The 11,870-nt window shown below is 45.5% G+C and overlaps 4 protein-coding genes across 4 annotated transcripts; all 4 read right to left on the reverse strand. All coding sequences in view use genetic code 12, as the record gives it.

Moving 5' to 3' along the window:
- Positions 1-437: 437 nt before the first annotated feature.
- PEX5 (Pex5p) lies at positions 438-2,237 on the reverse strand (the record flags this gene model as incomplete). The annotated part of the gene is made up of 1 exon (XM_054702072.1): positions 438-2,237. The coding sequence occupies one exon, from the start codon at positions 2,235-2,237 to the stop codon at positions 438-440; it is 1,800 nt and encodes a 599-aa protein (XP_054558047.1).
- Positions 2,238-3,260: 1,023 nt separating this feature from the next.
- On the reverse strand, positions 3,261-4,586 carry CJI96_0002007 (uncharacterized protein; the record flags this gene model as incomplete). The annotated part of the gene is made up of 1 exon (XM_029035520.2): positions 3,261-4,586. The coding sequence occupies one exon, from the start codon at positions 4,584-4,586 to the stop codon at positions 3,261-3,263; it is 1,326 nt and encodes a 441-aa protein (XP_028890762.2).
- Positions 4,587-4,845: 259 nt separating this feature from the next.
- SWI1 (Swi1p) lies at positions 4,846-8,634 on the reverse strand (the record flags this gene model as incomplete). Its single annotated transcript, XM_054702073.1, has 1 exon — positions 4,846-8,634. One exon carries the CDS (start codon positions 8,632-8,634, stop codon positions 4,846-4,848), a length of 3,789 nt encoding a protein of 1,262 aa, XP_054558048.1.
- Positions 8,635-10,338: 1,704 nt separating this feature from the next.
- On the reverse strand, positions 10,339-11,484 carry MNN10 (alpha-1,6-mannosyltransferase; the record flags this gene model as incomplete). Its single annotated transcript, XM_029035518.2, has 1 exon — positions 10,339-11,484. One exon carries the CDS (start codon positions 11,482-11,484, stop codon positions 10,339-10,341), a length of 1,146 nt encoding a protein of 381 aa, XP_028890760.2.
- Between the last annotated feature and the right edge of the window lie 386 nt (positions 11,485-11,870).

The raw sequence follows: 11,870 nt of genomic DNA on the forward strand, positions 1-11,870 counted from the left end.
GAAACTTGTCAAAGATTGTCAAAGTAACGAAAAAGAAAAAAAAAAAAGAAGAATTCATTTGCATTGGTCGATTGCATGAAAAATGTGGTGAATGAAGTTATCATCCACGTTGTTAGAGGTTGTACTTGAAATTTAGTGTTGCGTTGCATGTCGGTAATTTTTGCAACCATTATAGCGTCGTTGATAAAGGTAACGGGCGTGGAACAGAGGACTCTGGGGTGAATGGGTCCTATAGAATGTATTGCAGGCAGGTAATTTAGTTTGCTGATGCGTTATTATTACAAGGACTTACTTTCACTTGACACTATGGACACATGTGCTATCGATGCTCTAGAACATGCGTATAACTAATCTATACTCTCATCACTTTACTACTCCATTTTCCACGACTTTTTTCAAACATACGTTATCATGCATTATATGGTTTTTCTTTGCCACTAGAAATTAAACTCTCCTCTGAACTGATCCAAGTTCATGCCTGGCTTCACAAGCTCAACCAAATCCCTTCTGTCCATCGCGATGAACGCTCTCTTCAAAGTCTCCATCAACGATGACGACTGGTTGTGGCTGAGAGTAGATTCCTGGCCCTCAACTTGATGCATGGCCAATCCACTGAGCAAGTGCTCGGCAGCTTCCTTATAACAGCTGATGTTGATGCAAGAAACACCCAAGTTGTACCTGGCACGCACAAACGTTGGCCTGAGTTCCAATGCCTTGAAGTATGCGTTGACAGCTTCCTCGGAGCGGTTAGAGTTAGCCAAAGAGGCACCAAGTCTGTTCCACAACACTGGGTCATCTGGCCTGATCGAAAGAGCCGCCTTGAAGCAGTCAATGGTCTTATCGAAATCTTCATTGGCGTAAAAGAGCACACCAAGTCCCATCTGCACATCTGGGTTCATGTTGGCCTGATCGGGAGATAATTGGGCTGCCTTGATGAACAACTCGGTGACTCTCTTGTGCAAGGAGAATCTGTCTTCGTCTGAGATGGTAGGGTTTTCCTGACGAGCTTTCTCGGCGATATCAGGGTACATGGTAGCTATCCAGCGCTCCAAAGTGGCAAATGCCGCATTGTCGTACCCTTCGTTGATGTAAGAGATAGCCAAGGTCATCAAGGCCTCAGAATTCTCAGGGTTCAACTCGAGACACTTTTCGAGGGCGGTGATACCAGCCACTTCCTTTTCATTCTGCGTTTGCACCTCACCAAGCTTGAGCCATGCTTGGACGTGGTTTTCGTCACGAGCAATGGCAGCCTCGAAAGCCAAGGCGGCTTCCGACAATTTGGCGCCGTTCTCCATCAACTGAAGACCTATCTGGTAAGGGTCCTCTGTGCTTGGCAAGTCCATGAACTGGTTGCTTTCTTTGGACTCGAACTTGTAGTCACCGAAATGTGCTCTGGTGGAGGCATACTTCGCAAAGTCTCTTTCCCACTGCAGCATACTAGCAGGATACGTTTCTCCCTGAGAGTTCTTGAACTCTTCGTATTGCTGAGAAATGAAGTCGTTTTCAATGGCATCAGAGTTCAACGAGTCCCATACTTCTTGAAATGTGGCCTGATACTTGTCGTCAATGGCAATGTCGTCTTCCACCTCCTGTTTGTCTGCTGTGGCAGTTTCTTCTGCAGCCAGAGCGTCAGCACTGAGTTCTTCGATCTCCTTGAACTGGTTATCCCAATCCACAGCTGGCTCCGCCTGCTCTGTCTGGTTCCCCTGCTGCTGCTGCTGTGGGGCATTTGCTGCCATGGTCGAGCCCATCCCCATGCCCATCATAGGCCTGTAGCCCATCATGGGCACTCTGCTCTGCTGCAGCATGTGTGACTGTTGGTGTTGGTGCTGAGGGCCAGCCTGAGAAAATTCCAGAGCCCACTGGGTGTTGGCCAATGTCCGTGGGACAGCCCCCTGGGATTTTGAATGGCTGTGCACAGGCTGAGAGGTCTGAGCATTGAACTCGTTGAGCCATTGCTGTTGGTTACCAGCCACAGGCAGCTGAGTTTGCTGGATTCTGTTAAGCTCGTGACGCATGGGTTGAAACTGGAACGGGGAAGGCGAAGGTGAGCCTCCACCCATGAACTGCTCCATGTCACGCTGGTTCATCATCTTGTCGTTCTTGAAGCCCTGGTTTACCACCTGTCCGGGCTGGTTTGTCTGCCGCTGAAGGGAGCGGTCTTGCTGAGTGTGTTTGTTGAGTTGTGCCACGGCGTTGCCGTTCACGGAACAGTCAGCACCGCCAAAGAAGGACATGTTAGAATTGTAATTTTTGGAAGAATCGAAAGTTTAGATTAAACTTTGCAGGCCAGCTTGTAGTCTGGATATTTTATTGCGTGAGTTTGGCAAATTTGGGTAGTACTAGTCGAAAATGCACCGGGTTTGATCTAGGGAATTTGTTAGGTGCCCGAAAATTACTAATAAATATTGATCGGAATTAGCCGCAGTGTTTGGACGACAGCGATAAATTAGGCAGTTTGAGGATATTTTCCGGGAAGCAAAGATAAGTAATAAGTTCGCAAAATATTTAAAAATTCTGTTGCTTCTGCTGAACTTGCCTCCTTATATACTCAGTTCCTCGGACACTCTTCTATCTCCACACATCCCGAGGCAAAAAAAACGTCACAGCTCCTCTCCAGATTTTGAGTCGCGCACGTCGAGTCTGGGGCGCTTCCTCGCACTACTTGATTGAGGTGCTTGTGAAAATGGTCTAAGAGGGAGAAGAAGAAACGAGAAAAGGCCTATTTTGAACAAGCACTAGGAAATATTGGTGAATCGCTTGGATTGATGGGATACTTATACCACTCCAAAAATAATGGTCGTGTTTCTTTTTTTTTGCTTTGCCTTTTTCGATTTCTCGTGATCATATCTTATAATATGTACGTTAATTGGTAATCAGTACGTTGAAATGGCTGCGAAAGTGTGTTGCAAATGAAGATGGAGATGAACGTCTCATCAGTGCGCTGAAATAGTTAAAAAGCAGTATAACTTCTGATCAAGTCAAGTCCTTCATTATTGTCTTTCTTGCCATGTGTATTACTTTATAGTTACCATGCTATTATTGTTAATGTCACTAGCGTTGATGCTTAAAAAACATACTATACCACCACTACTATTGATGCGGAAGTACTCTACTGGTACTACAACACTCCTCATACAAGACAATCTATTCATTCAACCATCACACATATCCTCAATCTACTGTCAAACTATCGATCTTTGAGCTGTTCTTTGCTTGTTCCTGACAGGCCAACAACGAAAAGAGTTAGTTGTTCGGCCTCACCACTCCACTTCCTTGTTTCCACTGCCACACTCAATTCTGTTGCAAAGATCATCCAACTCCTTCACACTGTCGTTCGTGGCACACGCCAACTTCGCCGGGTTAACAAGGCCTCCTCTCTCTTCCTCAAGAGCGAAATGTTCTTTCACCATATCTCTCACAAGCCCTTGGTAGTGCAACACCCCTCTTTCTTTCACTGGGTGCAAGTACCCGGACGAGTAGATTCCCTGGTTCAAGTTCTTCTGCGTCAATTGGCACAAGTTGAAATCTTCCAACTCCACCAACTGCAAGAAATCAACGAATTCCGTCTTCTCCTCCTCTGAGATACCCTTTTTCGTGTAAATGTCGTATTGCAAAATCGTCTTGGTAGCTGTTATGGGAAGCACTCTGATGGAGTACCACGCAGGAGAGTAGCAGTTCACACCGTTCGTAGGGTACAAGTATACCCACAAACCATTGAATTCACCGCCCACGTTTTTCTTGGTCTCCTTCTTAGGTTCAGCCTTTTTCTTCCCAAACCCAAACCAAGAACCCTCCTGAGTCTTCTCTTTAGGTTCCACATTTTCGTTTCTCACGATCTCTGCGTAGTGGCGGCAGTATCTGTTCTTTGGGACAACCTTGTATGTTTCCATTCTGAATGCAGCATTCAAGCCAGGGTGTGCAGTAGGACAGTGGTAGCATTCTTGGTAACCGTCCATTAATGTCTTCCAGTTGAACAGGCCATCCAACTCATACGACATGTGGTACTCATAATCAGAGAAATCAAACTCGTCCAACTCCTTCGTGAGACCACTGTAAAAGTCTTCAAACTCTATGAACTGTTCGGGGTCGTTGCAGAAGTTGACAAAAACCAACCCTTGAGGAGTGACATGGGTTTTGATTGGAAACAAAGAGTTCTCTTTCTTGTCAAAACCCTCCACGTTTTCAAACTTAGGTGCCTTAGTCAACATTCCATCGGAATTGTAACTCCATCCGTGGTATTTACAGCCAACAACAGTAGAGCTACCTTTTTCCTTCTGAACAACGGGATAGGCACGATGACGACAGACGTTATGGAAAGCTCTCAACTTCCCATCAGTTTTAGACTTGATAATGAAGAAATTGATCCCAGTGAAGTTGAAGGTGTAATAGTCACCAGCTTTCTTGAATCTTGACTCGTGAATACAAAACAACCAAGACTTATTGAAGATAGCCCTCTTTTCCAATTCGAACACCTTCTCTGAAGTCCACCATGATGCTGGAAGAGTGTGCTCGCCAGGCAAAAGGGTCTCTTTTGAGTCGTCGATAGGGGGAGGAGCAGGTTTGGAAATCTGTGCTGTTGCCATCGTGCTAATTGCGATTCTTCCTTGATTCAAATGACCGAAATCCAACGGAAGAGGACCCTTAAATAAAAGACATGTTGTTTTTAATAACCCTTATCGATGTCGCATACTTTTGCCAGTTTTAGCAGCCAGTTCCATTGTAGATAGTGCGAGGTACAGGTGCAGCCTTGTCAAAAATTCCGTTAGATCAGTCGCTAACGCTCCGCACCAGCTTATCAGTGCATACAACAGTCTGCTTATATGGGAGACGATTATAGGCTGCTTACTGGAAATGGTCAAGTAATCCATGGAGTCTCACAACCTCTTGAGCAACATCTGGATCAATTGATGCAGCGAGAAGAGTGTTGAGTACAAATTCACTCTCTGGCTGAACTCTGTATAAAGATTCCACTTTGTGAATGGCACCTTTGATCTCGTCCTTCTCTGGCGAGTCATCTAATTCTCCATTCTCCAAGGATTTTTTCATCGTCACAGCTCTTCCCAATAAGCTATTGACAACTGTAAGAGAGCGAGTTCCAACACAAGATAAGATCTTATGCTCCTGCGTGTGTCTGGGAAATTTGACAGACTCCGTGATAAGCGATAAAGTGTTTTTGGTAAAATTAAACAAGAGCATCTGAATGTTACCAGCGAGCCACCACAAGGGAAGGTTGTGAAGGTGTGCATTGACGTCCTCCGACGGAATTAAGTCGATTATGAGCTTCACGCCAAAAAGAGCCTGCAACGTTGTAGTAGACCTTTGTAATGCAAAACGAGTGAACTCAATACCGCTCACGGTAAATGGAACCGTACTCATCATGAGCTTGAAAGCTCTTGTAAGCAAGCGACCGGATTTTAGGGCATGTTGGTCTCCTTTGAGATAAGCCAATGCCAATTTTTTGGTCTCATGATGATCCTCAGGGGTGACGGTGACAGATCTGGCGCTAGGGTGCTCAGCGGAGGAAGTCACATTCAAAGAGCCCGTGAGAACAGCTTGAAGGAATGCACGGCTCTTAGGTTCTCTTACAAGTAGCTTGGCGAAGGTATCAACGCCGTATGGCAAATACGTGTGAATGTCGACTTGTGCCCCAGGGATATCGAATCTTCTGTTCGGATCGTCTTCGTGTTCATCAAGCTTAGGCGCAAATGCACTCACAAGCAAGTAGGTCAAAAATGCCTCCTCCAAGCTTTCAAGTTCCATATGGAAGGCAATCTGATCAAGCATAACGAGACAATCCTTCAATAAGCAAAACCTCTTACGTTGGAAAACAAAAGCAGCAGGATTAACAGCAACAGCCTTTATCGTCTTGAAGATCAAATCACGGAAGAGGCGATTGGAAGCCATAAGTGCCCTGCTGTCTCCTGTGAATGATAAGTTTCTCAAGGTCATGGTTACCGTTATCATCAAATCAACGAAGAATATTCTCGTATCGGTAGCACTTTTCGTCTGAATTTTGCTGAAATAGTGCTTATTTTCTTCCCTAAATTTTAGTAATCCGGTGAGGAAGTCAGGCATCTCTAAAGTGCTATAGCTAGGAGATTCAGATGATGACTCGGGCAGCTCAGTTTCACGAAACTCTGGAGAGAAGATGTCATCAACTTCGATATCGGAATCGTCGTCCTCTACCAATTCTGCTGTCAACGAATCGACGTTATACACAATGTCTTCGCCATTCATCTCATCTTCCTTCACATACTTTTCGAAGACCGCTTCAATCGGACCAGATGGACGCAATTTCACATCCTGATAAAGATCTTCAGATGTTTGTGCCTTTTGCACATGAGACAAAATTTTGAGCCCGGCATTAATCAAAGCGTCTAGCAATTCTGGAGCGTCCGAAACTTTGAATTGGCAATTGGCATCCGTGGTTGTCACAAGCAAAGTATTGAGAGCGGAATATATTTCACCAGGATTCGAAATCAGGTAATTCTTTAGCGACATGGTTAGTGCATGAATGTTCAAAGAGCCTAATTCAGGTGCAAAAAGATAGACTGGCTTTGTTAATTCGATTTCTGCGGAAATGTCCGAGATATTCTTGAGTTTGATACTACCGTGGGTATCGGTGCTCTCCTTAATAGGAACGTATTTTCGAATAGTATTGGGATCTCCTTCCACTAATTCTTCACCTGTAGCGACGACCAGTCTTCTTGGTGTAGTGGATGCCTCATGTCTCAGCTGTACAGAAGCCAGACGCTGCGTCACACTTCCAGAGCGATAAGCTCCCTGCTGTTGAAGATAAGGCGATTGAAGTGCTGCGGGGGAACCATGATTCGATCGACTCGCTTGAGATGATTTTCTCTGAAGGCTACCAGGAACAGAACTAGGTTGGCTAGCATCGAGTGGTTCGGGCTGTGAGATTTTGTTGCCTTGTGCAATACTTGGAGTAGGCATAGCGCCGGTGTGAGGGGATTGGGCAGATTGAAACTGATTCACAAGTGGAGAATTTCTATTTTGTTGTTGGAAATTTTGCTGCTGTTTCTGCACAAGATCTTCTTGTTGCTGTGGCTGACTTTGCTGCCGATTCTGATTCATAAGATTCTGTCCTGAAGCTTGGCTATGCTGCTGCTGTCTCTGTAGCTGTTGCTGTTGTTGCTGGAAACGGAGATACAATTGTCTTTGGAACTGAATACGGCGAGCATGAAGATCTTTACGGCCCTCCTCAGTAGCATCATACTGTTCGTAGGGAAGAATATACTGCAAGTACACCGTACCAACCAGTTTTTCAATCTGTTGCTTGGCGATGATGTTGCTTTGAATATCTATGCCATCTAGAAGGCCCAATTTCCTGCAAACGTTCGTCCAGTCTGTGACTTGTGCCGAAGGCTGATTCAAGGTCTGAAGATGCCTGAGAACGGCATGAAAACCACCAATCTTTCTCGTCAAAAGATGGAGGATCAACAAGTTGATTTTCTTATTGTTCACCACTGGTGCCTGAGTGATGGGTGTGTTGCGACGGTTCATGTAATCAGCGAGGGACATTTGCAACAGCTCATACTGTAACAGGGCAAATTGAGATTGAGTTAGCTTAGGAGGACCACCACTGTTTCCCTGAAACCCACTCTCTGAGCCTGGCGTGGGTGCACCTGCCATACGCTGACCCACGAAGTTTTTGTTAGGACCAGGGCCTTGCTGACCAGCCATGGCTGGGTTATTACCCCCGAACTGGCCCATTTGAGGGCTACCCTCAAAACTATCGGCGCCCCTCATCTGGTTAACGTTCTGTGAAAGGTTCTGATTGGCGCTCTGATTCCTGCCCAAATTCATGCCCTGGGGCCCGCCCTGAGGCATCATTCCTTCGAGGTTGCCCATTCCTTGCTTAGCAGAGGCAGCATTTCCACCTTGTTGGATCAGCCCATGAGGAGAGTCTACCCTGTTCATTTGGTTGCCCATGAATTGCAAGTTGCCAGGCCCTTGGGGCCCACCCATGCCACCAGGACCCCCACCAGGGCCACCTCCATGCATATTGAGATTGCCCATGCCACCGCTATTCATGAAATTCTGATTCAAGTTCTGAGATAAACTCTGAGGCACACTACCTCCTCCGCCCATACCGCCTGGTCCAGCCATGCCCGCACCTAGCATAGGGTTTTCCCCATTATTGATGTTCATGTGCGGTGAGCTTCGTGCCCCTGCTAGTTCAGGCTGCTGGCGATGCTGAGCCTTCTGTTGGTTGTGTACCATCTGCTGGTGCATAATCTGCTGTCTCATTTTTAAAAGCTGTTCTTGTTTTTGTCTATCGAGCTGCTGAGACCCACTGTTTCCTTGGCCCGCATCAAGGGACTGGTGTTGGCCCACCATACCTCCATCGTTTCGCATGAACATCTGAGGCAGTTTATTGTCCAGCGGGTTTCCTTGTTTTTGAAGTCCAAATTCTCCGAGCCCCATGTCTCCTGGGGCAAACATATCAGCATCAGGTCCACTGTGCTGGTTTCCAGGTTGTTTTTGCTGGTTTTGTTGAGCCATAGCCACAGAGCCTGGAAGAGGCTCGTCGAAAATCGGGCCGACCATATCAGAGTCATTCAGCTGGCCGGGCGCCAGAAAGGCGTCGTCTTTGAACCAGAAATTTGACATTGAAAGATCGGTAGATAGCTGTATTAGTTAAATGGAGCTTTAGAGCTGAAAGTTTGACATGAAGAAACGTGCAGGAGAGTCACGTGACAAAAGTTGACAGTACTGACTGATTCTCGAAGAAAACCAACGTAATTCGGGCCATTAAATGATAGAAAAGTCATGAGCTCATTCACCAAATCAAAGGGTTGGTTGTATGATTTGAGTCGTATCCAAATTCAGTGTACTTACTCTTCTCCCACGATATGCCTTGCGTGTATTGAACGCGAATCGCGGCTGGCTGCAAAAGCTACAAGGTAGTCAATAAACCAGGCCCATTGAATATGTAGAAAAAAAAAGCAATGTATATTACGGATCCTAAAAGCCATTTGGTATTGATTTCTAATCTGTCATGACTCTTTTAAATTGTGCATTCATGAGACTTGATATTGTCTTGGTGAGCGAAGCAGTTAGCTCCTACAAAAGTTTCGATCTTCCTCGAAAGCTGAGTTCGATGAAGAGAATCTTCATGAGCCTGTGGTGATGTTTTTGTCCATGAAGAGTCTGTCAAGCATGGCAATTGAACAAGACATCGTGAAGTGATTTGTGCGACCTAGGTATGCTCTTTGCTTTCTATAATAACCGAGATGATTTATGTTGAAATAGGCCTCCATCATGGAAACAGATGCATCGCCTTGAAACCTTGAAACTCATCTAGCTCTTTTTACATGGCTCGTTGTGTGAAACAACGTCACTGATAAAAATCCAATACTTCCACAAACATGTAGGCACTACTCTTCCAGTACACAAGGCAGCAGCAACTGTAAATGAGGGCTAACTTCCAGAAAGCTCGGAATTGCGTGTTTCGAACGTTCAGCACCTGAGATGATGTCAATCTCGACAGGATAAAGACATACAAGCAGACTTAAAACTCGGGTTATGTGCGAGATGGTTCGGTGCCCGTAACTCCAACCTTAAAAATTTAAAATCGTGAAAACTCAATGAGGTAACCGCTTCACACGAGGACAGGAATAATATCCTCGGCCTCCTAATTATTTACAGAGTAACTCTCCTCCCACTCCCTCTCTTGCTTGAAACCGTGTGAGTTGCTCATGTCCATATTCGAAGCACTAGCAGCAAACCCTGCAGCAGTTCAAAATCAGAGAGGCACGCGAGGCTGAAACGTTCCCTTTAGGATATGCCGAGTTTGGAGTATTTCCATCTACCAACAAACCAAGCTGATCGATCCTTGTAGCTCCTCGAGGCACCATGTGGCCTGGACAAAACGGCCGCCCTGCATTAGAATAGACGCTCCTACGGGTTTAGGGGCCCGTGTCTCGCTTCAAACCGCATCGAAACTCAAAACCATAACTCAAACCCACGCCGTCAAACGCATTTGGTTATGATGGCTCGCATAACAATACAGGCACCAAGCGATTTCATCAACTCATGAAGCGCTTGAAAAGCGCAAGTGATTCATAACCAAGTTCAGGAGGTCACTAGTGGAGTTGATACTCCGACACATTATGAATGCCCGCTATTTATCTCTCGGCTAGACAGCTGCAATTCAAAAGCGTCACCAGCAACACACATTCACAGACGCCAAGGTGTACTTTGGGCTTGCCTTATTCCGATTTCTATTTTTTTAAGGTTGCTGCTCTCGAAAAGGAAAGCAACGGAAAAAAAAAAAAATTAAAGTAAAAAGAGAAATAGATGCATGTGGTATTACTATTTCCCTCCTTCTCGTAGATTTGGGATTGAAGCTATGACTCTCGTTGCAAATGGCGTAGATTTTTTTTCGCTTCTACCATATCCTCCACCACTTTTGTAGCTTTCTGAAAGCGCTTTGTAATGCTCCATCTCTCCCCAGCAGTCTCTCCCAAATTCGCAGCCAGCCATATTAATAAGAAAATCACCGCGATGATAAAAATATTGTGGATCGTCAGCTTTGTCAGCACAAGCGCCGGGTGGAAAAGCATTAATGGTGCGTAACGGCACAAAGCCAACTCTCTCTCTAATCCATGGCTGGCTCTCGTAAAGTGTTTCCAAAGAGTCTTGTTCCTTATGCTCCCATTGCATGTGCATCTGCTCGTACATGGCGGGATCCCACCAAATATCTAGAAGCATATCGGTCCATTCTGATCTTCTCAAGAGGAACGAGCCCAAGTTGAACCCACCGCAATCTTGTGTAACAACCATATCGATGGGAGCCGTGTAATCCACAAGCGGCAAAGGCACTTTCAAGTTTATTGGGTTGAACGTATCCAAGGTGCGATAGGTGATGTTGTCCAATTTGTTTAGAAGATGCAGTTCCAAAGACTTGTGAGGTTCCATGATGTATGTGTGTAGATCTAGCCACCAAAACCATTCCGTATTAGGGAACTGTCTCATGGCTTGTTTCATCAAATCCACTTTTTCCCACAGCTCTCTCCACTCGTGTGAGTAGCGCTTTTTCAGCGTCATATCCTTGATCGTGAGCCCGTAACCATGTCTTTTAGCATATGCCTTTTTATTTGCAATTGACGAACGCTCAACGGACCATTCCTGTGGTCCTTTCCATTTAAAAACACCACCACCTTCATTGGCGGCTAGAATGATCACCACTTTTGGGTCACCATTGTGGAACAAATGTGGCACGTAAGGCATCAGGGTGAAGAAGGATAGGAACAAGAAGACAGCAGCACATAGCATGAACTTTTTGTGTGTCACAATCACGTCCAGGATGTCTTCTGCAATGCCGCTCAAGATCCTCTTTGGGCCCGATAGCCACAGCTTTTTCTGCGGTTTGTAAGTGTTGTGATAGGTATCATCACCCACGGTGAACTCCACACGATCTTGTTCGTATCCACGGGTGTGCTCGAGCGGAAAGCTCATTGCCAAGCGAGGATGTATGGAATTTAACTTTAGGTATTTTTGGCACGTTGATTTTCTCTTCTCGATATGTTGATGTTCACGAAACTGGGTGCAGGAAATTTGCATTGGAACAACCGGTCGATGGGTGAATCGGACTGCGAATGAGCTTAAAATGGACCTGAAAACGAAAAATTTGCGTAAATTTACAGTATTATAAGCAATAATCCATTTGTTTGTGCTGCCCTATGATTAGATTTCATCTTATGGCGGCTAAGCCTCCGTGTGGATACCTTCAAAGTGGCACCCTTGAGGCTGCAAAATAACGTCAAAGTGGCAACCTAGAGCTTGCAAGCTGAACATATCTGTTCTGGAACCGAGATCTCTAAAGTAAAAGGTCTTAGAATGCT

This window comes from Candidozyma auris, chromosome 2, assembly GCF_003013715.1.
Source record: "Candidozyma auris chromosome 2, complete sequence".
Lineage (NCBI taxonomy): Eukaryota > Fungi > Ascomycota > Pichiomycetes > Serinales > Metschnikowiaceae > Candidozyma > Candidozyma auris.